This window comes from Amblyraja radiata, chromosome 9, assembly GCF_010909765.2.
Source record: "Amblyraja radiata isolate CabotCenter1 chromosome 9, sAmbRad1.1.pri, whole genome shotgun sequence".
NCBI lineage: Eukaryota > Metazoa > Chordata > Chondrichthyes > Rajiformes > Rajidae > Amblyraja > Amblyraja radiata.
The window spans coordinates 21,334,739-21,360,829 of NC_045964.1; the positions used below are offsets into that span (position 1 = coordinate 21,334,739).

Here is a 26,091-nt window from a genome sequence, read left to right on the forward strand (position 1 = left end):
TGGCACATTATTTTTCTCTCTAATAATGTGTTGAAAATGTTGTAAAATTAGCGATGTGTCAGAATCCCTCAACCCACTGAGCCCGCTCAATGGCATCATTATTGCTGAAGGTCGTATATACCATGTGGAGGAGCAACAGATGTCAAATCACAAAAGACAATGGGAATCCATGCCACAAGCTGAAGCTTTGAGGGCAGGTTTTTTCGAGGGCAGGTTCTTTCAAGGGCAATGTCGAGTGCTGTCCTTAACTACTGATTATGAAATTCCAACCATGATAGCATGGCTCAGATTAGAAGCCAATTACCTACATGCCAACCCAATAAAGTCAGTGCGGACTTGGGAAGAATATCATTTACATATGAACTTTACACACAGGCTTGATACTGCTAAAACCATATTTCCATTTTCAACACTTCAATGTCAGTATAATAGTGAGGGTTATTTCAGGGCCTCTGTCGGAGCAAATGAGGGTGCTCACCAGTTTTAATAAATTACCTGTTACTTCGAACACCACCTCCACGTGGCCTTTCCATTTGCAAAACCTATGTAGTTTGTTTTAGTGCAAATCCCAGGCATCAATGCAAAGCAATGAAAATAATGCTAAACTGCAGCAGAGTTAAGATAGTAACGTGTAGCTGTGGAATTGGTTTCCAATGCAATAGTGTGCAATTTTGCAAGGCAGATTTCAGATTACCATGTTACTAGGCAGATTGACAGTGCAGATTTGTCAATTGCTTACCTTTCTCTTCACCTTTTGGACATCATACCGAACTTGGGCAAATTCACGGAGACCAAAAGATCCTCCAACAATAAGTAGCTGTGTAAAAAAACACATTGCTATTACTGAAGCAAATCTGCAATATGGTATAAATATTCAGTTCCAATGAGTACTATACAACGTGCTATCATCCCCGTGGTCCGCATCAAATCTGAGAGAGAGAGAGAGTGACACACCGGCATATAGGGCCGGCTCAGGGTACGGAGGAAGATCTGGACTGGACTACATAAGGAATGTGTAGCATGCATAACCCGTGTGGTGATATATATATATAAACTAAACCAAGTGCAGACCCGTTGGGTCTGTTCCCCCAACGTGCGGTTGTGGGGGGGGAGGCGGCATGCAGCGTCACACACACTAACTATCCCCCGCACTCACGCTAATTACCCCCCTTGATATTATATTAATATTATTAATTTGCTCCTTTTACCCCATAAACACCCTATCTACTGACGCATAGCCCCCAACTTGCAGTCACATCTAGAGGGGGGGGGAAGGGTGGGGGCGGGAGTAGAGAGTGAGGGCAGAGAGAGAAGGGGCAGAGACAGAGAGAGAGGGGAGGAGAGAGGGAGGGTGAGAGAGAGGGGGTGCTGAGAGGGGGGTGAGGGGGAGAGGTGGGGAGCAGGGAGGGGGAGGGAGGGGGGAGGGTGGAGGGAAGAGGGTAGGGGGTGTGGAGGGGAGGGGGTTTAGGGGAGGGAGGGTCGGGGAGGGGATGGAGGGGAGGGGGGGAGAGAGAAGGGGAGGGGGAGAGAGAGAGGGGGAGGAGAGAGGGGGGGGAGAGAAGGGGGGAGACAGGGGGGAGAGAGGGGGGGAGAGAGGGGGGAGAGAGGGGGGGAGAGAGAGGGGGGAGAGAGAGAGAGGGAGGAGAGAGGGGGGAGAGAGAGGGGGAGGAGAGAGGGGGGGAGAGAGGGGGGAGAGAGGGGGGGAGAGGAGGGGGGGAGAGGAGGGGGGGAGAGGAGGGGGAGAGGTGGGGAGCAGGGACGGGGAGGGAGGGTGGAGGGAAGGGGGTAGGGGTGTGTGGAGGGGAGGTGGGTTTAGGGGAGGACGGTGGGGGAGGGGCTGGAGGGAGGAGGGAGAACGAGGCGGAGAGCGAGAGGGGGGAGAGAGGGAGAGGGAGGAGAGGAGAGGAGAGGGGTGGGAGCGGAGAAGGGGGGAGAGGAGGAGAAGGGGGGGAGAGGAGAGGGGGGAGAGGAGAGGGGAGCGGCGAGGGGGGAGAGGGAGGGGGGAGAGGAGAGGGGGAGGGGTGGAGGGAGAGGAGAGGGAGGATGAGGAGAGGAGGGGTAGCAGGAGAGGGGGGGAGAGGAGAGGGGGGAGAGGAGAGGGGGAGAGGAGAGGGGGAGAGAGGAGAGGGGGGAGAGAGGAGAGGGGGGAGAGAGGAGAGGGGGGGAGAGGAGAGGGGGGGGAGGAGAGTGGGTGAGAGGAGAGGGGGGGAGAGAGAGGAGGGGAGAGAGAGAGAGAGAAAGGGAGAGTGACAGGGGGGAGAGAGAGAAAGAGAGAGGGATAGGGAGAGAGAGAGAGAGAATGCCTTTTTACTCAACCCAAACCCCCCAAACAACCATTTGCAGGCAGTGCTTTTTTCCTCAAACTAACCATAACCATATTTTCATTTTCAAACCACATTAAGGGTACTTACTCACAGCTGTGTAGACATTTGTTCAGTCATTCAGAGCTCAGACCTCCATGTTGTAGAGACTGATTGGGGCTCACCACTTCCTGGTTTTATCGTCCCTCCCCCTCCCACCAGCAGGAGCAGCAGAGAGAATGGGGAATTTTGTAAAAGCATTAATATCTCTGTCATTTTTCATCGACGGGAAAAATCCTCGGCACACATATGGCGGAGGGGGGCTCTGAGCAAGGTGGCCAAAAATGACGGCCGTAGGTGGCGGCATTCTCTCGGAAATCGCAGCACAGAAGGCCAAAACCGGTCAAGAACAGACTTTTAGTAATATAGATAGATATACATATAGTAAAGACATACTAATCTACATCCTTCCTCTTAAAGAATTAACTCCTAATATGACATTAACACCTCCTCTATGGACGTGTACCCCCGGCCCAACGGCTGAAGTCCAGGAGAAGCTTTCTCAGCCATGTCCAGCCCCTAATAACATCACGGGAAGAAACCAGACTCCAACTATGGACAAAAAGGCTTGAGGACGACCCCCCTCCTACTGACATGGGTATCCTTCCTTCTGAAGCCCTCCCTCCGGGCTCAGAAGCACCATGGGTCCAGTGGAAGACGCTCAACCGCCTGAGAACAGGAACAGGGCGATCAAAAGCTGCCATGGCCAGATGGGGCTATGAAACTGGCCAAACCACCTGTGAATGTGGAGAAGAGGACCATACAATGCAGCACTGCCTTGTCTGCCCCCTACTACCCAACCAGTGCAGCTCAAAGGATCTTGCAGTGTTCAACAAAAACGCAAAGGACTGTGTAAAGGAATGGGAAACTGTCATATAGTCAACCAGCTTCAAAGACACGAAAAGAAGAAGAACTCCTAATAAAATAGTTATGATAATTGTATGCAAAATGTAGGTACTACTGATTACATAAAGTACATATAGTATGTGTAAGTAAGCTGGAGGGAAGTTCAAACGTAACCCGGGTACTTTACGGTGGCCTTGCAAATGTGACCTGCACGCGTACGGTACAGTTCTGTATTTTTTCCCATTACCGGAGATGCGATCAATGGTAGAATAGGTACAGGAGATTGAAGCTGTATCCCCGGTGATGAAACAGGAGTCCTTGGCAGGGGTGGAGGCGGCATGGCCATAGTCGAAACGACCCATCATTTAAACGGTCAAATGCTTACATCTCCTGTCTTGACCTGTCTTACTTTCCATAGCCACTATCTGTTGTACTCACGAATGGTTTGATTGGACTCGTATGGTGTCATTTGCTTGGCAAGCACGTAACCAAGTTTTTCACGGTGTCTGTCCAGACAATCTAGACCATTTGCAAACAGAAGAAAATAGGCCTATGGAGGATACTATGTCTAAATACTACTTTCAGCCCTGAATCCACGGTCTGTCCTTTCCTTCTTTGTGCCTGTTTGGTATGTGTTAAATGGTTGTTTTTTAGTGTTCTTTAACATGGGGGGGAGTTGGGGAAAACTTTTTCTAATCTTTTACCTCGACGGAGATGCAATTCTTTTCCGTATCGTATCTCTGTCCGCACTGCAGCCTAACATCGAGGAGTTGGCAGCCTTTGGTGGAGATCGACCGGGAGCCTGCGGGACTTTAACAACACGGATCTCGCGATCCCTGTCGGTGGTCGTCTTTGGGGTTCCAACCGTGGGAGCCTGTGGGACTTTAACATCGCGGAGCACGCGGTCTCGAGTTAGAGACCGTCATCGGGGAATTTGGACCGCCCCGACGTGAGTTTCTGCTTCAACCGCCGGCTGTGGGAGCTTTGATTCCCCCAGACTGCGGATGGTTCGACTGCCCCGACTGCGGGAGAATAAAGAGGAAGGAGATTAGACTTTATTGCTTTCCATCACAGTGAGGAACGTGGGGAATCCTCTGTGGTGGATGTTTATGTTAACTTTTATGTAGTTGTGTGTCTTGTTGCTTTTTTTTTAGTATGGCTGTATGGTAATGGCGAATTGAATTTCACTGTACCTTAATTGGTACATGTGACAATAAACTGACCTTGAAACCTTGGATCACCTTGACAATAAGAATACTTATGTCAGGATGCTATTCATTGGCCACAACTGTAGTCGACACAGTGGCAGAGTGGCTGCCCTGTAGCGCCAGAGACCAGTGTTTGATCCTGACTATGGGCGCTGTCTGAACAGTGTTTGTACGTTTTCCAAGTCAGTGGGTCAGGCAGCATCTTTGAAGAACATGAATAGGTGACATTTTGGGTCAGGACTCTTCATCAGATGTTGAGCCATTATAATAATGGTTCTTTCTTGTTGAGTTCATGTAGTTTACTTGAAGATAGAGAAGGGGAATAATAGAGCTGCGGCCTCACAGTTCCAGCAACCTGAGTTTAATCCTGACTCTGGATGACCTTTGTGTGGAGTTTGCATGTTGTCCCTGTGACTGCATGGATTTCCTTCAACTGCTCCTGTTTCCACCCACATACCAAGGATGTGCAAGTCGTTATGTTACTTGGCCACTGTAAATCTTCCCAAGTACATAGATGAGGGTTGATGGGCAGATGGAGAGATTTAGAAATGTGATTTGTGCAACTTATTGCATTATCCATTGGCATGGACTTACTGGGTAGAGGACCCTGATGGTCCAGGACCTCTTGTCCAAAGGCCAAAGCAAGCAAAGGCATTTTATTGCAGCTATCCTTTTTTCCTGTCTTATGAAGCAGGATCCATTTGATCTATTTTCGCCCTCTTCTGCTTTGGTTTGACTTTTCCAAAAGACTACAACTTGCATCAATAATTGTTCCATTTATTTCTATGGATGGTCCACCGCAATGAAGGTGGTTTATTCTGCTGACAGAATACAAATGTGAAATAGTTGCTCTATTACAGAAAATGAGTGCTATACTAATTCAACTATTTTCTTAAATAGTAGTCTTTGCTTCATCACCGAAAGATTTGGATTTTATTTGTATTCTTGTTTACTCTGGGATTTTAGACCTCGTACAAATTCATGCAGTGTTGAGGAATTTCTTTCTAGTGTTCTGATCTGTATTTGTATTTCAACTCCCCTCCAAAAGGTCTGGAGACCTGGAGTACCTACACAGCAGGTAAAATACCATTAACAATATCTCTACAGAATCCTCAATTTACTGGAAGGATCTAGTAAATGGTTTAATAAATGGTATATAGTAAATGATATAGTAAATGGGCGCTGTAAGCCAATGAACCCCTTATTGAATGCCTTGTTACTTTGTCGGCTACTCTGGAGTCACTGTGCCCTTCAAAATAGAATAATCCCAAACTCTGTTGGAGGAAATGACCAGGCAGAGAGAGAAAAAAAATCAATGTATGTACTCAAAGTTTCCTTGCCTCCTGGTCACGTCTGGCCCATGACAACTCAAAATGATGAAGGAGCAATTGAGATGATAATGAGAATCCTGAGGCCATGGTTTGAGAACCCATTGAAGGCAGAAGGAGCACGTCACCTCACAGGCTACCCATCCACTTATTCCATCAGCAGCCTACTCCATCAGCTACTGTAGATTAGTATGTCTTTACTATATATATCTCTCCACACGGATTATGCATGCTACACATTCCTTATTTAGTCCAGTCCAGATCTTCATCCCTACCCTGGGCCGGCCCTATAAGCCAGTGTGTCACTCTCTTTTAGATTTGATGCAGACCACGGGGATGAAAGCACGTTGTGTTCCCTCCGTTTGTACGACAATAAAGACAATGAGTTCTAACCACTAGGTGTGAGTCCGATCATTTCAACATGGTGTCAGAAGTGGGATACGTGGTTCATGTGTTCACCAGTGACGGTGAACTACGTGGGTCATGTGTTCACCAGTGACGGCCTCAAACCTGATCCATCAAAGACTATTGCAATCAACGAGTTACCAGCACCCACAGACGTGCTCAGCCTGCAGAGATTCCTTGGCATGGTAAACTACTTGGGGAAATTCATTCCAAATTTCAGTGAATTATCGACCCACTCCGCCAGCTGACCCACAAAGACACTGTTTAATCCTGGCATGAACAGCAGCAGAGAGCGTTCGACACTCTTAAACAACAAATGTCGTGCCCCCACCCTCACCTACTTTGATGTTAAACTACCTCACACTGACTTGTGATGCCTCGCAGTACGGGTTAGGAGCAGTTTGCCTCCAAGATAACGGTGACGGCAACAGGCCTGTTGCTTATACTTCTCGCACCATGACCGACACGGAACAACGCTACACTCAGATTGAAAAGGAGCTACTAGCGGTCGTTTTCGCTTGCAAGAAATTTAATGACTTTATCTTCGGAAAAACGGTCACTATTGGGACTGACCAACAACCCCTAATCAGCATTCAGAACAAACAGAACTTTTCTCCAGGACGCCTTCAACGTATGTTGTTACAGCTACAGAAATATGACATTGTTCTAACCTACAAACATGGCAAGGACATGCACCTGGCTGACACCCTGTCACGTGCTCCACGGAAGACCTGCGAGAAATCATCCACAGCTGAAGATCGTTTCCTTGTCATGACGGTCACCTATGTTGCTTCGTCCAGCTTGGAGGACCTGGTTGCCCAAACTACCGCTGACGATACCTTACGATCGCTCTCCTCCATCATTAAGCGCGTATGGCCAGACAAGCAATACAGATTACCACTTCCAATCCGGCCCTTCTTTGCCGTTCATGATGAACTAGTACTACAAGAGGACATTATCGTAAAGGGCCACAAAGCTGTAGTTCCTGCCTCCGTACACAACAAATACTTTGATGCCATCCATGTAGGTCACCCAGGCGCAGAGGCAATTGTCCTGCGAGCGAAAAGCATGTTTTTCTGTCCTGGCATGGCTGATTATATTCGTGAGAAAGTAAAGTCCTGTGTAGTGTGCAACAGTTTGACACCACACCAACAAAAGCAGCCACTTCTCTCACACCCGGTTCCCGACCTCCCATGGTCCACGTTGGCAACTGACATGTTTAAGTGACATGGCAAACAACACCTGGTTCTAGTCGACTCGTATTCCGGATGGTTTGAAATCGATCTGCTCAGTTGCCCCACGTCTGCTGGGGTAGTCCAGAAGCTGGCATGCCATTTTCTGTTCACGGGTCTCCGTATTAGCTACTGTCGGCGCAGACATAGTTACAAAGTATCCAATGCCAGGTCCTCCTTTGTTCTCCCCCTCTACCCCCATCCCGGGCCACCCCCCCTATCCCTCATGATGGCGTCCCCTGCGTCGGGTCCTCTATGTTCCCGGTGGCGCGACCTCCAGCTCCAAGTGGCCTGTTCACATTCTTCAGCACCGTCAACAATGACCGACAACCTTGATGACCATCGCATCGACCGCCGTCGAGTCCGCTCCTGACGCCTTCACTCCGTCGATGCAAGCTCCATCGTCCGTCGTCACTGGTTCCGTCGTCCCAGGTTCCCTCGTCCCAGGCTCTGTCGTCACTGGTTCATCATCCCTGGCTCCCTCGTCCCGGTTTGTGTTCCTCAAAGATGCTGTCTGACCCACTGAGTTATTCCACCACTTTGTGTTTTTCTTTGGAAAGCAGCATCTGCAGTTGCTTGTATCTCCTCACACATTTACCACTGATTTTGAATACTAACATTTCAAGGATCCTAAAGGAAAAATGAAAAGCTAGGGACGAGTGTCCAAATTGGTGTTTCATTTGAAGCGACTTCCAAGTTGTCTGAGGGTCAGCATACACTGTGAATATACCTTTCAGAACAACATGCATCATGCGGGATCACTTTAACATATTATTGCACCAGATATTGTTGCTTATTGTTGACTGCCTTCAATAAAGAGTGTTCTGTTGTCAGCCCTCTCTTTATCTGAGGGTCAATGCTTGCAGAAATACCAAAAGTAACCCAGATACTACACTCAGGCAATAGAGAAAAAAGGTTGATGCAAATGGTGAAGCAATTCCCATTAATGCATGAAGACATTAAACAGAATGAGCTTGCCACTATCAATTTTGCTGCCAATATGTTATAGTGGTTCAGGGTCAACATGCTGTACAATTAGATTTATCACATACTTTAAGGCCAACTTGATAACTCTCCATTACATCTACCACAAAGCAAGGCCAATCCCAGAGGTAAGACATAATTTATGTTCCTTACAACATATATTTTGTTTTTAATAAAAAGTAATGAACATGAACTACTAGATCTCTTCCTTTTGCTTTAGTGCAGCCCATCACCTCGATTTTTCCAGAATTGCACCACCCTCTACTGTGTATGCTGTGCTCATCCATATGAGAGAATGCAAATAGCTCAACTTTGACACCAAGATCAACACAGTACAAAATGAAAAAATTAAAACTCACTGAGCTGTTATATATAGATCAATCAATAGCTGTGAATAACTTCATGGTGGAATCTAAATTGGGAAATCAATGAACTTGAGGATCATCAAACTGCCAACATTAACAACTGACTACTTTTAAATATGAATCAGTATTGGAATATTTCCCAGCATCCTAAGTCACTCAGAAGGCTCAAGCACAAATCTTTCTCTGGACTTTTGCTGAAGATCCACTCAATCTTGTTCTTAAATCTCCCCGCACTTAGGTTTTCTGTTGTTTAGCTCTTCTCCCTGGTTCTTAAAAAGAGAAACCAAGTTTCCATTAGTGGAGTCACAAAATGAAACAATAGTCCTTGTGTTGGGATTTAATCAAGTAGCTCTGACCCTCTATAAACCCACAGTGCAACTGAAGGATAACTACATCCAAGGATAGACCAAAAAAATGTTAACGGGTAATTATCTGTAGAATAAGAAGCCATTTCCTAAGCTATACATATCACAATGCACCACCTGTCTCAGGAAGAGCTTCTTCCCCCCCCCCTGCCATAAGCCAGGGTGCTATTGGATTTACCTCACCCCAATGCAGAAAAGTGGACTTTGTCTTTGGAATTGATGTGCTGCAATGCTGAGAACTATATCCTACACTCCGTGTCTTCCCTTTACACAACGTATTGTACATTGATTTTGACTTGATCGTATTTCTGATCTATTTTGAATAGCATGCAAAACAAAGCTTTTCACAGTACAATCAGTACATAGAATAGAATAGAATAGAATAGCCTTTTATTTGTCATCCAGACCGAAGTCTGAACGAAATTTAAGCAGTCATACATATAATACAATACAATAAAAAACAACAATAAACACATATTAACATCCACCACAGTGAGTCCACCCAACATCTCCTCACTGTGATGGAGGCAAAAGTCTTAGGGCTGCAGTCTCTTCCCTCCTCTTCTCCTTCTGCGCTGAGGCGATACCCCCCGGGCGATGTTAAAACCTGTCCTCGCGGCTCAAACACCGCGGCCCGGGGTAGTCGAAGCTGCCGCTCACCAGACCTGCTGACGCAGCCGCTGGCCCGCGGCCGAACCCCCGGTCTCAGGCCACCGCCGCCAGAACTGCCGTCCCAGCCCCCGGAGCATCGTTCCAGCCCCGAGCCGGATCGCCCTCACGTGAGTACTGCCACCGTCTCAGCCTCGCGCCAAGCCGCCGCTCCTCCCTCGCGCCAGGCCGCCTCGACCGGGCGCCGCTCCTCCCTCAGGCTGGGCCGCCCCGACCGGGCGCCGCTCCTCCCTCAGGCTGGGCCGCCCCGACCGGGCGCCGCTCCTCCCTCAGGCTGGGAACGCCGTACCTCCCCGAGCTCGGCTACTCCGACAGGAGCACCGTTCCTCGGGCCGGCCGCCTCACGGTAGCGTCACCCCTCACGAAAGCCCTGTTCCAGCCCCGAGCCGGGCCGTCCTCACGGGAGCGAGCTCAGTGCGAGTCCTGGCAGGCTCTGCCTCCTGAGCCTCGAGGTCGCCAGCTCCGCCATTAGGCCTCAGCGCAGACGGAGGCAGAGAAGGGGAATACGACAAAAAAGTCGCATTCCCCCGCAGGGAGAGACAGCAAGCCCCGTTTCAACCCCCCCCCCCCCAAAACACAAACTAAAAACCAAAACTAGACTAACCAAAACGAAAATAAACAACCCAAAAAACACAAAACAAACAGGACTGCCGGAGAGCCGCTGCAGCCAGAGCCGCGCCGCCACTAGGATGGACGATGTGACGATAATACATGTGACGATAATAAACTTAAACCTAAACGTAAAGTTTTACTCCTGGTACAAAGAGAACTCGTAAATCTCAGTCAAAGGAACAAGGATTCAAATTTAGGTATGGAAAGATAGGAAAGCACATGTTAGCCTTATTCCATTTCCTGGTTATTGGCGGATGTCTCTTGCAGATTATTGCATGTTTACAACACTTGGATGAGGAGAAAAATAAATTGCCTAAAGATTTCCTATGACAAAAAATCCCACTGTCAAGCACTGTTTAAACCTGCTGATAAAAATACATGAATATTTGTAACCTTGATCTCAGCACAAGTCCATGCTCACAGGAGAAAAGTTTTAACATATCACCACCCCAAATTTGCTAGGAAAATAACACCATGCATCTTTAACACAACTATTTGTTGACTTTTGAAACAGACAGTTGCAGAATGATTTTCTTTCATTAGCTTTGTAAAAAACAGCTCACCATTAATCGTCCCATCTATTTCAGGGTTGCTCCGTTTGTGCCATGCAAAGTATTATTCAAACCACCTCAAAGAGAGAAGCAACTGAAAGTTAATCATGCAATCAGTCTCTTTAAGAAACTAAATTAAGCCCCATTTCATTCGCAGTCATTGCACTTCGCCTTACTCTAGCCTTAGATCTCAGCAAGGTAGACTATTTATTTTGTCATTCACCAAGCTCCATGCATGCTATTTACCTTTGCGGCCTGGCATCACTTCAAAAATTTCAAACTAAAGGACAAGGAAAAGATCCAACTAAAAGGGGAAAGAGTCTGCGATGATGCATTTCAGCCAGTCTCCGAAGCCCGTTATTATTTCATGAGCGCAAGCATTTATTTTATTTGTAACCGTTTTTTTTCTGCCTACACACATACTAAAACGATTGTGCTTCTGTCCTTCATGACCCTGAAAAACAATATTCTTTCAAAAATGACTCATACCATTACTCCAGGTTTAATAAGCAATAATTCTGCAGTTAATGTCCCAATTTAGCGTGTTCTTATTTTAAAATTCAGAATGCGCTTCTTAATAATCTGAGTAAAGCTTTATGAAACATGCACAAAGTTCACATTTGTTTCACTTGCCCAAAACATTTTCTATCATAAACCACCTACTTAAATGTAAAATATCTGCAGATCAAAATACTGCATTGAGATCTCACTCCTGTTACCATCATAAAACTTAAGTTTAATTTAGTTCAGTTTAGAGATACAGAGATACAGAGAGGAAACAGACCCCTTGGCCCACCAGTGATCCCCCGTATATTGGCACTATCCTACACACTAGGGACAATTTTCAATTTTACCAAAGCCAATTAACCTACAAATCTGCACATCGTTGAAGTGTGGGAGGAAACTGGAGCACCCAAAGAAAACCCACCCGGTCACAGGGGAGAATATTCGAACACTGTACAGACAGCATCCGTAGTCAGGATCGAACCCAGGTCTCTGACGTTGTAAAGCAGCAACTCTACTGCTGCGACACCATGCCGCTGTGTACGCCAAGCTAAATATATTTTAACACTTGCAGTGATATTCATTCAGCAGAATCATTAAGCATTCAGTGGTCTCAAATATAAAATCCCTTTAGACTTTAGCTTATTCAATTAAATCTAAAGGTTCCTCAATTCCATCAGTTTGTAGTGAATACTGTCCAGTACTCAAACCTTCAAAGATTGCCTGCAGATTTTCCACACATCAAAATCATAAGCACATACTTCAAACTTGGCTCCATGATTTTGCTACATGCCATTAACATCACCCTTCCCATCACATGCACATGAATGGATTTACCAAATGAATTGATCGAACACAGCTTATAATGGTCCAATAGACAATAGGTGCAGTAGTAGACCATTCGGCCATTCGAGCCAGCACCGCCATTCAACGTGATCATGGCTGATCATCCCCAATCAGTACCCCATTCCTACCTTCTCCCCATAATCCCCTGACTTCGCTATCTTTAAGACCCTATCTGGCTCTCTCTTGAAAGTATCCAGAGAATCGGCCTCCACCGCCCTCTGAGGCAGAGAATTCCACAGACTCACAACTCTCTGTGAGAAAAAGTGTTTCTTCGTCTCCGTTCTAAATGGTTTACCCCTTATTCTTAAACTGTGGCCCCTGGTTCTGGATTCCCCCAACATCGGGAACATGTTTCCTGCCTCTAGCGTGTCCAAACCCTTAACAATCTTATATGTTTCAATAAGATTCCCTCTCATCCTTCTAAACTCCAGAGTGTACAAGCCCAGCCGCTCCATTCTCTCAGCATATGAGTCCCGCCATCCCGGGAATCAACCTTGTAAACCTACGCTGCACTCCCTCAATAGCAAGAATGGCCTTCCTCAAATTAGGGGACCAAAACTGCACACAATACTCCAGCTGTGGTCTCACTAGGGCCCTGTACAACTGCAGAAGGACCTCTTTGCCCCTATACTCGACTCCTCTTGTTATAAAGGCCAACACGCCATTTGCTTTCTTCACCGCCTGCTGTATCTGCAAGCTTACTTTCATAGACTGATGAACAAGGATCCCCTGATCCGGTTGTACTTCCCCTTTTCCCAACTTGACGTCATTTAGATAGTAATCTGCCTTCCTGTTTTTGATACCAAAGTGGATAACCTCACATTTATCCACATTAAACTTCATCTGCCATGCATCTGCCCACTCCCCCAACCTGTCTGTAAAGAGCTCAAATTCTCACGGGTTGATACACAAGCATCTTTATTGTTCAGGTCATCAACTACACAGCAGGTCATCACACGTTCACACTGCTACTCTAACTAGTAGACAGTGGGTAGGATCTTACACTATGAATGTTATAATTAGGCGGGGTTATAATTACTAAGCATTCTAATTGGCTACATGCTATAGCCAATCTACATCTCTTCTTCTATAAATGAAAAGTAGATAAAGCGTTCTCACTACGATGAGTAAATACATTGTTAAATGCAAAGTGCCACCTCTAATAATAATGGGGTTAAACATAATCGCACAAACAGTTGGCTTACAAACCCGCCCGGTCCTCGTACGGTAAGAAGCTGCCTCATCAACCTTTTCTTCCGAAAAGTTAAGGGCACGTTTGGGTGAGCTCAAGGGGCTCTGGGGAGACACAGTAGGGGAAGACCGTCGCGGGGGTATCGGTGAATCGGTTACAAAGGGGGAAGGGGGATCAGACCGACGCGGGGAGTGTTGGGTAGCAACAGCTGCAGGTAAAGGAACGGCTGGAACAGCGATTACTTTAAAGTTCAGTGGAGGTGCGTCAGGACCTTGGTGCGCCGGACGTTGTTCCTTCACTGGAAGGAAGCGTTGACGGTTGCGTCTGTAGATGGTACCACCGACATTGACAAGGTAGGAACTTGGTTCCTTTGCGGGGCCATGGATGAACTCCAGTTTGGTATGTCCTTTGTCTGTCTGTAGACGAACCACTTGGCCTTGGATTAGTGGCTTAAGTGGCTTGCTGGTTTTGTTGTAGGCACGTATCTGCACATCTCAATTGGACTGCACGCGCTTTTGAACTACAGCAGGGCTGAAAACTTTGGGCTTTAAGTGATCCTGTGTCACTGGCAGTGGAGGTCTCGTTCGGCGGGACATCAGGCGCTGGGCTGTAGAGCCTAAAACATTGTTTCTGGCAATATTTCTCAAGTTCAACAAGTCCAGGAAGACGTCAGATTTGGCCAGGTAGGAGCGTTCCATGAGATGTTTAGCGCAGCGAACAGCGCGATCGGCAAGTCCATTGGACTGTGGGTATTCTGGGCTGCTGGTGACATGTTTTAAAGTTCCACCGTATGGCAAAGTCTTTGAACTTTTGGCTGGTGAATTGAGTCCCGTTGTTAGTCTGAAGGCGGGCTAGAATGCCATGTACGGAGAAGTGCTATTGGAGTTTCTGGACGACTACTTCTGAGGAGATGGCCGGCAGAAAGTCAATTTCAAGCCAACTCGAGTATGAGCACTAACACGAGATAGTGCTTCCCGTGCCAGTCGAAGGTATCGGCAGCCACGGACGAACATGGTAGAGAAGGGACAAGTTGTGACAGCAGCGGTTGTTTTTGCTGGTGTGGCGGCTGTCTGTTACAGATTCTGTTTTTTCCCGAATGTACTTGGTCATTCCGAGCCGCCAATAGATCATTTCTTCAGCGTGCTGTAGGGTGGCTTCAACTCCTGGGTGGCCACCGTGGATCTCCTCGTAATACTTATTTCGCAGAGAGGGAGGGATGACCGTCTTGTGACCCTTTACTATCACTCCATCCTGTAGTATCAGTTCGTCACATACCAAAAAGTAGGGTCGCAGTTCAGAGGGAGTGTTGGATTGCTTGTTTGGCCAGCCGCCTTTAATGATTGAAGTTAGCAGCTGGGAGGTTTTGTCTGCGGCTGTGTGTTCGGCGAGGCAGCGCAGACGGTCAGTTGGAACGAAAGACACTTTCAGAACGGAAAATTCTTCTTGTTCGAATGGGTGTTGTTCGCTGGTGGCGTGTGGTGCTCGAGATAGAGTGTCTGCGATGAGCATGTCTTTACCTTTTTTGTAGACAATGCGAAAATCGAACCGTTGCAGCTGCATCATCATGCGTTGAAGCCTTGCTGAGGCTGCATGGATTGGCTTGCTCAGGATGGTGACCAACGCCTGGTGATCAGTTTCTACCGTGAAAGTTTTGGCAAAAATAAAGTCTTTGGAGCAGGCAAAAACCACGGCGAGCAGTTCTTTCTCTAGCTGGGCATAGCGCTGTTCCGTATCTGTTAGTGTTCGTGAAGCGTAGATCGGTACCGGCATGACATCGCCGTTGAAGGAGGTCTGCAGGCATGCTGCGCCTAGTCAATACCGGGATGCATAGCAGGTAATTGTGACTGGCAGGTTGATATTGAAGTAAGACAGCGTGGGTGCACTGGCGAGCTGGAGTTTTAAAGCTTCGAAAGCTCGCTGATGGTTTGGGTACCAAGACCACGTGTTGTCCTTGTGGGTTAGTTGACGTAGAGGGGCTGATAATTCGCTGAGATTGGGGATAAATTTTCCCAGGTAGTTGACTATGCCTGGAAATCGTTGTAGGCTGGTGACGTCAGTTGGTACTGGCAGCTCATTGATTGCTGCAGTCTTCAGCGGATCGGGTTTCAGCCCATTGCTAGTGAACAGAGGGTTCAGTTTTAAATTAATGTCTCTGGCATGGTCCAGTACTTTAGGTAGGTTGGCATCGTGCTCAGTGGCATCGCGGCCATAAACTAGGATGTCGTCAACAATGATGGCACAGGGGAATTCTGCAAACAGTTGTTCCATTGCACGCTGGAAAACTTCGCTAGCAGAGTTGATGCCAAAGGGCATTCTTAGGAATCGGTAACGTCCGAACGGGGTGGCGAAGGTTGTTAACGCCGATATGGCACGGTCTAACGGGATTTGCCAGAAAGAGTTATTGACATCCAAGACTGAGAACACTGTAGCGTTACCGATTTGTGCCGCTACGTCTTCGGTGGTGCTCATCGGATTGTGTTGGCGTTTGATTGCTGGGTTCGCTGACTTCGGCAAGAACTCCGATGGAGACCATACGTTTCAGTTCATCGTGTATTTGCTCACGCAAACTATGCGGGACGTGGTGAGGGGCACGTACGATTGGGGTGACCGTATAGTCAACAATGATCTTGTATATTGTAGGTAGTTTGCCGAGTTTGTTGTCGAACAAGTCTTTGTAGTTGGATAGCATCTGTCTAGTTGGTTCCTCTGTAAAACAGAGTTTGTGGAAAGCACATCCGAAATAGACCAAGCCCAGGTCATGGCATGCATCGATGCCTAGCAGGGTTTCAGAACTTGGCAGAACAATGTAAAATAGCAAGTCCTTGGTCTGTTGTTTGATGGTACATTTGAAATCAGCTTTACCCAGCGGGTGAAGAATTTCTCCTCCGTAAGCATGTAAAGTGGAGGAGTCTTTATTCATGAGCTCAGTGGTTCTTATCTTGTTGAACACTTTGAGTGACATGACATTCACCCTGGCGCCGGTATCGACTTTGGAGATCAGGGGTTTGTTATTGATTATCATGGTCACAGCAGGATGTCACTTTGCCTGGGGTGCGCAGGTTTAGGGGAAAGTACGGTAGACTCAGTGTCTGTGTCATCTGAGTCGTTCCCGTGGGAAGATTCATCTTGTTCATAGGAATCAGAATCAGACGGGTCTTGTTTAATCAGGTGCAGCTTCGTCCTTGAAGCTGTACTCCCACTGGATCGACAACAATTAGCAAAGTGGATCCCACTTCTGACACCATGTATGTCACCCTGCATTCTCATAGCATCCTCCTCACAGTTCACACTGCCACTCAGTTTTGTGTCATCTGCAAATTTGCCAATGTTACTTTGAAACCCTTCATCCAAATCATTGATGTATATTGTAAATAGCTGCGGTCCCAGCACCGAGCCTTGCTGTACCCCACTAGTCACTGCCTGCCATTCTGAAAGAGACCCGTTAATCCCTACTCTTTGTTTCCTATCTGCCAACCAATTTTCTATCCATGTCAGCACTCTACCCCCAATACCATCTGCTCTAATTTTGCCCACTAATCTCCTATGTTGGACCTTATCAAATACTTCCTGAAAGTCAAGGTACACTACATCCACTGGCTCTCCATTGTCCATTTTCCTAGTTACATCCTCAAAAAATTCCAGAAGATTAGTCAAGCATGATTTCCCCTTCGTAAATCCATGCTGACTCGGACCGATCCTGTTATTGCTATCCAAATGTGCGGCTATTTCATCTTTTATAATTGACTCCAGTATCTTCCCCACCACCGATGTCAGGCTAACTGGTTCCCTGTTTTCTCACTCCCGCCTTTCGTAAAAAGCGGGGTAACATCAGCTACCCTCCAATCCACAGGAGCTGGTCCTGAGTCTCTCAAACATTAGAAAATTATCACCAATGCATCTACGATTTTTAGAGCCACTTCCTTAAGTACCCTGGTATGCAAACCATCAGTAATGAAGATTGCTGTAGTTTCAGATATTGCCAAACCTGCTACCCAATTACTCTCACTATTTGATGGATAAAGAAAATTTCAGATGGCAATGAAGCCATAACCATCCCCTAATCAAAGAACGATGCCCATTTCTCTTTTGAAAACCCTACACCAGCCAAGATACAACCACCATGGACAGTAAAGAGTATTTTCAGGACTCTTGTAAACTATCCAGTGACACTGATCATTATTTATTAAATGCAGGACTTTGATCACTCTTCACCAGAAAAGATCAAATCAAAACGATTTAGTTGAGATCCTTACCACCAAAAAGCATTCATTTAACATACTGCATTCCAAAGGAAATGAAACAAGGTACTAATAACATCCAAACAGAACGCTATATGTACGATAGTATATTTACTTCAAGTACCTTCATACATCACGGAAACAGGACCATTGGTCCAACTTGTCCATGACCACCAAGATGCCCCATCTAAACTAGTCCCACCTGCCCATGTTTGGCCCATATCCCTCTAAACCTATTCTATCCATGTACCTGTCCATGTGTCTTTTAAATGTTGTTATAGTACTTACCTCAACTACCTCCTCTGACAGCTCGTTCTGTATATCCACCAAAAAGTGCCCCTTCAATTTCTATTAAAACTTTCCCCTCAAACCTGTCTCTAGTTCTTGACTCCCCTGCTCTAGGTAAAAGATCTTTGCATTCACCCTATCTATTCCCCTCAGCTCTTGTAAACCTCTATAAGAACACCCCTCATCCTCCTGTGCTTCATGGAATAAAATCCTAGCCTTCCCAACCTCTCCCTATAGCTCAGGCCCTCAAGTCCTGGCAACATCCCTGTAAATCTTCTCTATACTCTTTCCAGCTTAACAACATCCTTCCTATAGCAGGGTGACCCAAACAGAACACAATACTCCAAATGCGGCCTCACCAACGTCTTGTTAACATCCCAACCTATCCTCAGTAGATGAGGCACAAAATGCTGGAGTAACTCAGTGGGCCAGGCAGCATCTCTGGAGAGAAGGAATGGATGATGTTTCGAGTCGAGACCCTTCTTTAATACCCTGACTGATGAAGGCCAATGTGCCGATAGCCTTCTTGGCCACCCTATCTACCTGTAACGCCAATTCCAGGAGTGTATCTGCTCTACTCTAGCTTCCTCTGCTCAACTCCCCAGGGCTCTGCCATTCACTGTGAAGATCCTGCCCTAGTTTGACCTTATGACATGGAAAAAACTTTGCAACACAGGATACAACCAGCATTTTAAAATCAATGTCTTGACAAATTTTCATTGAAACATCTTATTTGAATGGTTCAGATGTTATTCAAAATACCCCACAGCTGTTAGTCAAGGGGGTTACTCTCACAGTAATCGTCTCAACTAATATGAGAGTTTACAATAATGGAAAACTACAAACGGTTGTGTGGCTGTGCTTGTGCAGGTCATGTCATCAAGTGACAATAATAAGCAAATTGCTGTCCAGTCCTTCCACACTCCACAACACAGTCCATCTTTTATTCAGGATGATCTTGCTGTGAGCCACGGTAATGTTTAATGACATTTTTTGGGGGGTTTGCATCTTTTTAAATGTTTTTCATTCTTCTTCTAGGTTATGTCTCCCCCTGTGGTTTTTCTGCTGTAATGAAGCACCAGATCAGCACCTGCTGTTTGATATCACTGACGATTCCTTCTTTGGGCTTTTTTTTTAATGCTTTTGAAAGACTCCTGTATGAGGGCTAAATATGCAGAGGAGAGATTTCCTCTGTGGTTTACACCAAAGCAAAGGCAACTGCGCAGATTAATGCCTAGTTTCTGCACAAAAGCTCAAAGAAACTTGGAACGTGCTGGGCTTCCAGTACATTCACTTTTCTGATCCTGTTGGTTATTAGTAAAATGCAATCAGCCTTCATAAACTATCCTGAATTAATATATGAAATATATGAGTATTGAACCCCTGATTGTAACAGGATCCAGTTATATTACCTGTGCTTTGTGAAAGTTTTATCAGCTGCCTTTATAGCATCACACTGAGACTAAAGGTGTAATTGTTGTATCTTTGAATACATTCATCTTTTAGGCAACAGGATGCTTTACAATAAAGAAAAATTACATCCATAAATGCACATTCTTAAACCCACTGGTATAGAGTCCCCAATAGTTTTGTGCCCTGATTCTAGTGCAAAAGCTCTAGGAATTTTAAATACAATTGAGTTACAGCCAAAGCTGCATGCATTATTAATTCTCTCAATCTTTTCTGTTGGTTCATGTACAATTTATTGAAACAGACCCTGTCCACAAACTTCCAATAAGTTACAGAAGTTTAAGAAACTTCTTCAAATTGCCATAATTTTCTTGAGTGCACAGGTAGATTCAGATCCGTTTATTGTCATATACGCTGAGGTACAATAATTCCTTGTTCACATAACATTCACACAGTAAACAATGTGTATGCAGTAATGATAAATACAACATTAAATCAAACAAGTGCAAAAGAGTAGAACGGTCAATCTGAAGCAGTGCAAAAAAAATAAATTTGAAGTAGAATAGCGGATTAACCGATGAGGTAGAGTTAAGAGCAAGAGTATGTGGCAACACCTCCAGGAAGGGGTACGTAAGAGGTGATTGCTTCAGGAGTCTGATAACAATGGGGAGGAAGCTATTCTTAAGTCTGGATTTCTACGCCTTCGATCTCCTGTATCTCCTCCCAGGCAAAAGAAAGAAAAGGGAATAGCGAAGGTGGCAGGCATTCTTGACGATACCTACATGCTTCAATACAATGCACCATGAAAATGGTACATTGCTTCAGAAAGATGGACTGGATGGAAGGAAGTGACGAGCTTGCTATGGACCGCGTTCACCACTCTCTGCAGGTTCAGGTGGTCGAGAACGGAGCAGTTGCCATACCAAGGTTGTGATACATGCAGCGAGAATATACTGTATAAGCTATCTGTCGATATCCTTGTCGACATGCTGAATCTTCTGACACCCAAGAAATTTAACATGCTGATACATTTTCTTGATCGCCACATCAGTGTAAAGGGATTACGTGAAGTTGCTGGTGATATGGATGCCTCGGATCTTGAAGCTGTCAGCCATTTCTACAGCAGCTCCGTTGATGCGGCCAGGGTTGTGTTCACCACCTCAGTCAACAACCAGTTCCTTCATCTTGCTGATGTTAGGGGCTAGGGTGTCATCCTGACACAACATCAGAAGGATCACGATATTTGTCCTGTACTCAATCTTATTGCTGTTGTTGAATCAGCTGCAACATTGGCATCATCGGGGAACAGAGTAAGTTATTGTTGTACTTGGCCATACGGTTATGGGTGTACAGGGACGAGAGCAAGGGACTGAGCACACAACCCTGAAGGGCCCAGTATTGAGGGTCAGAGTGAGGGAAATGTTCTGACCAATTCAAAGTAATCGAGCAGAAAGGAACTGCAGATGCTGCTATATACCAAAGATAGACGCAAAGTGCTGGAGTAACTCAGTGGTTCTGGCAATATCTCTGGAGAAAAAGGATGAGAGATATTTCAAGTCCGAAAAAAGGGTCCCGGCCCGCAAGGTTACCCATTCAGAGATGCTGCCCGACCCGCTGAGTTAGTTCAGCACTTTGTGTCCATCTTCAAACTAACTGATGTCTGCTGATCAGGAAATCCAGAAGGTTATTGCACATGGTGGCCTCCAGACCAAGGTCCAAGAATTTAGAGAAGAGATTTGGTATTATGACGGTCAGAGTTTAGTTTAGTTTAGATAGGAATGGAATGGAATACTTTATGAACACACACATATGACAAGGCACAGTGACATTCTTTGCTTGTATACCCAAGGTATACAAATAGCGGCCACCTACAGCGCTGACAAAGTTACAAAGTATGCTGGCTCTTCCTTTGTTCTCTCCCAGACTGGGTCTCCATTGTCCATTATTCTTCCCAGTCACCCCCCTCCCTCCCCATTGTCCATTGTTCTCCTCCCTTCCTCACGGCAGATCCTCCACACTCTTATTGACCGCCAACCACGGGTCAACCCGCGAGGCTTCACCACCGTCGAGGCTCCATCGCAGTGAGGCTTCACCGCCGCCGAGACCCCAAAGTCACCAAGGCCCCACCGCCACGAAGTTTCATCCCCGAGGCCCCATCTCAGCCGAGGCCCCACCACCGCAAGGTTTCACGACTGCCGCGGCCACTTCACTGCCGCGAGGCTTCACCGCTGCCGAGGCACCACCGCCATCGAGGTTTCACCACCGCCGAGACCCACCACTGCCATCGATACTCCATTCGGCCCAGGCAGGCTTTGCCGCCTGGCTTTTCCGCAGCCTCCTGGGAGGCCTGTGGGGGCGAGTCAGGCCTACCTTGCGGGTTCCGGTCTGCTGCGCTGTTGTGCGGCGGATGAGTTGGGCCCGTGCGGCTCCACGGGGTACAGTGTGGAGACAGGCTCTTTGGCCAACTAAGTCTGCGCCAACCAGTGATCCCCATACCCTTTTTCTATCCCACACATCCTATCCCAGCAACAATGTGACAAGTCAATGAAATTCTTGTTTTGCATACCCAATGTAAGCAAAGAATCGTCACATAAAGGGCGCAGACATATCCTCCTTAGTTCTCCACCTCTACCCCCACCCCCACCAGTCCACATTCTCCTAAACTCGGTCCTGAAGTAGACCCTCAGCCTCCGGAAACTCTGCTGTGTTAATCTTCTTGTTGATGCCTCAAGCTTCACTCTGACTACAAGCCAGCCAGAGCCGCACGGACAGAAGATCAGGCTTGTCGAAATGAGGTCGAGGCAGGGAGCGAGAGGCGTACTTGCTGATGGCGTAGCAGTGAGCAAGAGTGTTATCACCCTACATGGGGCAGGGGATGGGCTGATGGTACTTAGGGAGCACATTGATTGAAGTCATTGGTGATATCTCATAAAGGATTACGACCAAGTACGATTCGTCCAGTGCAAACATTGGCGTTGACTTGGAATGTTTTGTACGCAACGGCAAGAGGTTCATTTCCTCACCAGATAAAAGGGGTGGCATTTATAACCAGGTATTTCAGGACAGGGGAGCAGAATCAAGTCAAGATCTTCACGTCAGTGCACCCCAAAACTCTGAGTAAAAAGCTGATGCCACATCTTCCACTTTGCCCTGAGAACCGACATGATAAATGGAGAAACCGTCAGCTTGCATAGCAGGGTCGGAAATTTAGGGAGAGCAATGTTTCAAAGAACACAACGGTCCCTGATCTCCCTTTGAAACAGCAGTCTCACTCTAAGCTCTTCAAGTTTGTTCAGCCATGCATGCATTTAAAAACTGCTGGGTGTTAGACAAGCAATAGTACACATATCTGACAATTTAGAGGCGGTGAGGAAGCCAGGAAATGTGTAGCTGTATCACTGAAGGGCATCATTCACGTGAAAAACAGGAGGCTGCTAAATATTTGAACTAGAACAGTTCCAGAAGTGGGAAAAATAGTTAATATTAGTGGTTCTCTCCTAAAAATGCAATAGTTAGGAATGCAATCAGGTAAGTGCAGAAGAACTGGAGAATTATCAATGGATTGAGCTTTTTAACCTTGGTTCGTTTAAATATAGAAACTTCAACTGATCCCATCATGTTGCTAAATGTCAACTAGATGCAACACACTGTATTTGTTTTAAAGATCATCCAGCTCACCCGTGTACTGCACTTTCCTACTTCCTGGTTGTCTTCAATACTATCGATCAGCATCAAGTTTCCACTAGTGGGAGAGTCTTGGACCAGAGGCCACAGCCTCAGAATAAATTAATGTACTTTTAGAATGATGAGGATGAATTTCTTTCGCCAAAGGGTGGTGAATCTGTGGAATTCATTGCCACAGACAGTTGTGGAGGCCAAGTCATTGGGTATTTTTAAAGCGGAGATTGATAGATTCTTGGTTAAGATTTAGTTTTCCACCAGGATGTGAAATGTTCCTCCCTCATGAGACAGGGACAAACATGAGACAGGACACTTTCTTTGTACCAACCCAATCAAACCTCTTAATCATCCTAAGCCATTATTAGATCACCATTCAAAGCTTTCAATGCATGGGAGTAAAACGGGTTTATGCAAGCTGCTCTCCTGAATAATATAGTGCAAATTGGTGAATCTTGCAACGTCCAGTTAAAGAAGTTTATTCATTTCTAGGCTTTGGTGCAATATTCCCCATGGAGTCTAATCAAAGGGGCTACATCATATTTTGAATGTCAGTAGATAGACACAAAAAGCTGGCAGCATCTCTGGGGCAAAGGAATAGGCAATGTTGCGGGTCGAGACCCTTCTTCGGACTTAGCGGAGCACGTCACTCTTAACAACTTCCCTGACTCCTCCCACATTCCCAGACCTTTCAATGGCAGTATCCGGAGTAAAAGACAATATTTCATTTTTTCACTTTTATATTCGTACACCAACTCCCTTTGATAAGTATAGCTAGCCATTAACCTATCATTAAACTTTATTTTTATCATCTCACATTAAAAAAACGAATTCCAATGTATATCGTCTGTGGATTCAAAGCAGTGTTTCCTTCTTATTCCCTCTCCCTTTCCTTTATATTTATTCCTTCTTCCACAGCCCTCCACTCCCATCCTCACACTCTCCACCCCCATTCTCCCTCACTCCCCTCACCCTCCTCCACTGTTTCTCCTTCCCTCCCCACCTTCTCTCCCTCGCTTCTGGACCATCCCTCCCTCCCTCCCCCACTCCACTCTCTCCCTCCCAGCCCCCTCTCTCCCTCCAACATGCACCCTCCCATACCTCCACCTACCAAACCCTCCATCCCGCCTCCCACTATCTTCCTCCACCCTCTCACCCCACCATTTCTCCCTCATCCAGTTTCTCCCTCCCCCCCCTTCCCATCCTCATCCCCCCCCCCTACCCCTCAGCCTCTCTCTATGTCTCTCTCTCTCTCTCCCTTTCTCTCCATCTCTCCTCTCCTCTCTCTTTCCCCCTCTATTCTCCATCTCTCCCTCTCGCTTTCCCCCCCTACTCTACCTCCTCTCTCCCTTACTCTGTCTCCTCTGTCCATTCTCTCTCCTTCCTCCCTCTAGCTTCCCTCTCTCTCCCTTCCTCCCCCTATCTCTCCTCCTCCTCCCTTTCCGCTATCTCTCCTCTCTCTCTCTCCTTTCCTCCCCTCTATCTCTCCATCTCTCCTTCCTCACCTCTATCTCTCCATTTCCTCTCTTCCTTCCTCCCTCTATCTCTCCCTCCTCTCTCCCTTCCTCCCTTCTATCTCTCCCTCCTCTCTCCCTTCCTCCCCTCTATCTCTCCATCTCTGTCTCTCCCTTCCTCCCCTCTATCTCTCCATCTCCTCTCTCCCTTCCTTCACTCCCCACAGCCTCCCCCTCTCCCCATGCAATCCGTGTGTCTCCTCCACCCACCTCCTCCCCGTGTCCCCCTGCATTGCCCGGGCGACAGCGCACCCCCGCTGCTCGCAGCCTCTCACCAGCATGGGCAGCCCGAACCTCAACGTCCTGCTCCTCCTCCACCACAGAGCCATCACGGCAGCAGGGACACGGCCGGGGAAACCTCTCACCGCTGCACAACTTCCTCCTGTCCGCCCCCAACATGGTCCGGCAGACGCTGCTTGGTGTTGTCCTGCAACAACCTGGATCCAGGTCACCAGCTGCAAATAGACACAAAGTGCTGGAGTAACTCAGCGCGACTGGCAGCGTCTCTGGAGAGAAGGAATAGATGACGTTTCGGGGTCGAGACCCGAATCTTCTCTCCAGAGATGCTGCCAGTCCAGCATTTTTGTGTCTGTTTCTTCAGTGTAAACCAGCATCTGCAGTTCCTTCCTACTCATGAACTGCAAACCCCTTTCAACCAATTCCAATCATATCCTTCAATCAAGCAAACTACAGTTTAATTTGTTTAAAATGAGCATTGCAATCTCTGCTCCTTGCTTCCCCTGACATCTTGTGACAGGACAACTTGCACGGTCTGTTGATCCCCAGAAGATAGACACAAACAGCTGGAGTAACTCAGCGGGTCAGGCAGCATCTCAGGAGAGAGGGAAGAGGTGAAGTTTCGGGTCGAGACACTTCTTCCCAGAGTCTGTCCTGACAAGTTCTACAATGTCAGCTTGGTCCGTGGGGGAGAAGACAGAAACAAGAGATACCTTAATACTCCAGGTATCAAGGCAGGCACAAGATGAAAGGCACAAAAAGCTGGAGAAACTCAGCGGGCCAGGCAGCATCTCTGGAGAGAAGGAAAGGGTGACTTTTCGGGTCGATATCCTTCTTCAGAATGCACGTTAGACGGCATCGAGATATGGATGGGTACAAAGAACATGTAAGGTGTGAAAAGCACAGATCAAAGCAGACGATGGTTAAGGAAATGTATAATCGTTCATTGTTGGATGAGGGGAACGTGATAATGAGGCATACCAATAGCAAAATTAATCAGGAAGACAATGAAACTAGTCGGAGAACGGGTGGGGGAGGGACGGTGAGAGAGGGAAAGCAAGGGTTACTAGAAGTTAGCGAAATCAATATCATACGACTGGTTGTAAACTACCCAAGCAAAATATGAGGTGCTGTTCTTCCAATTTGCATGTGGCCTCACTCTGACAGTGGAGAAGGCCGAGGACAAAAAGTTCAGTATGGGAGGGGGAGTTAATGTATTTAGCAATCGGAAGATCGCCTAGGCGGACTGAGTGGGAGTA

General features: G+C 46.8%; 1 protein-coding gene across 1 annotated transcript in view; it reads right to left on the reverse strand.

The window, feature by feature from the left end:
* The window catches only part of LOC116976851 (cytochrome c oxidase assembly protein COX16 homolog, mitochondrial), a 79,524-nt gene extending 54,550 nt beyond the window's left edge, over positions 1-24,974 (reverse strand). The window contains exons 1-2 of the mRNA XM_033026835.1: positions 24,871-24,974; positions 740-817 (exon numbers count right to left, since the gene is read on the reverse strand). Coding sequence (XP_032882726.1) covers positions 740-817; positions 24,871-24,924 — 132 coding nt within the window. The 5' untranslated portion in view covers positions 24,925-24,974. The remainder of the gene's footprint in view (positions 1-739; positions 818-24,870) is intronic.
* Positions 24,975-26,091: the final 1,117 nt, after the last annotated feature.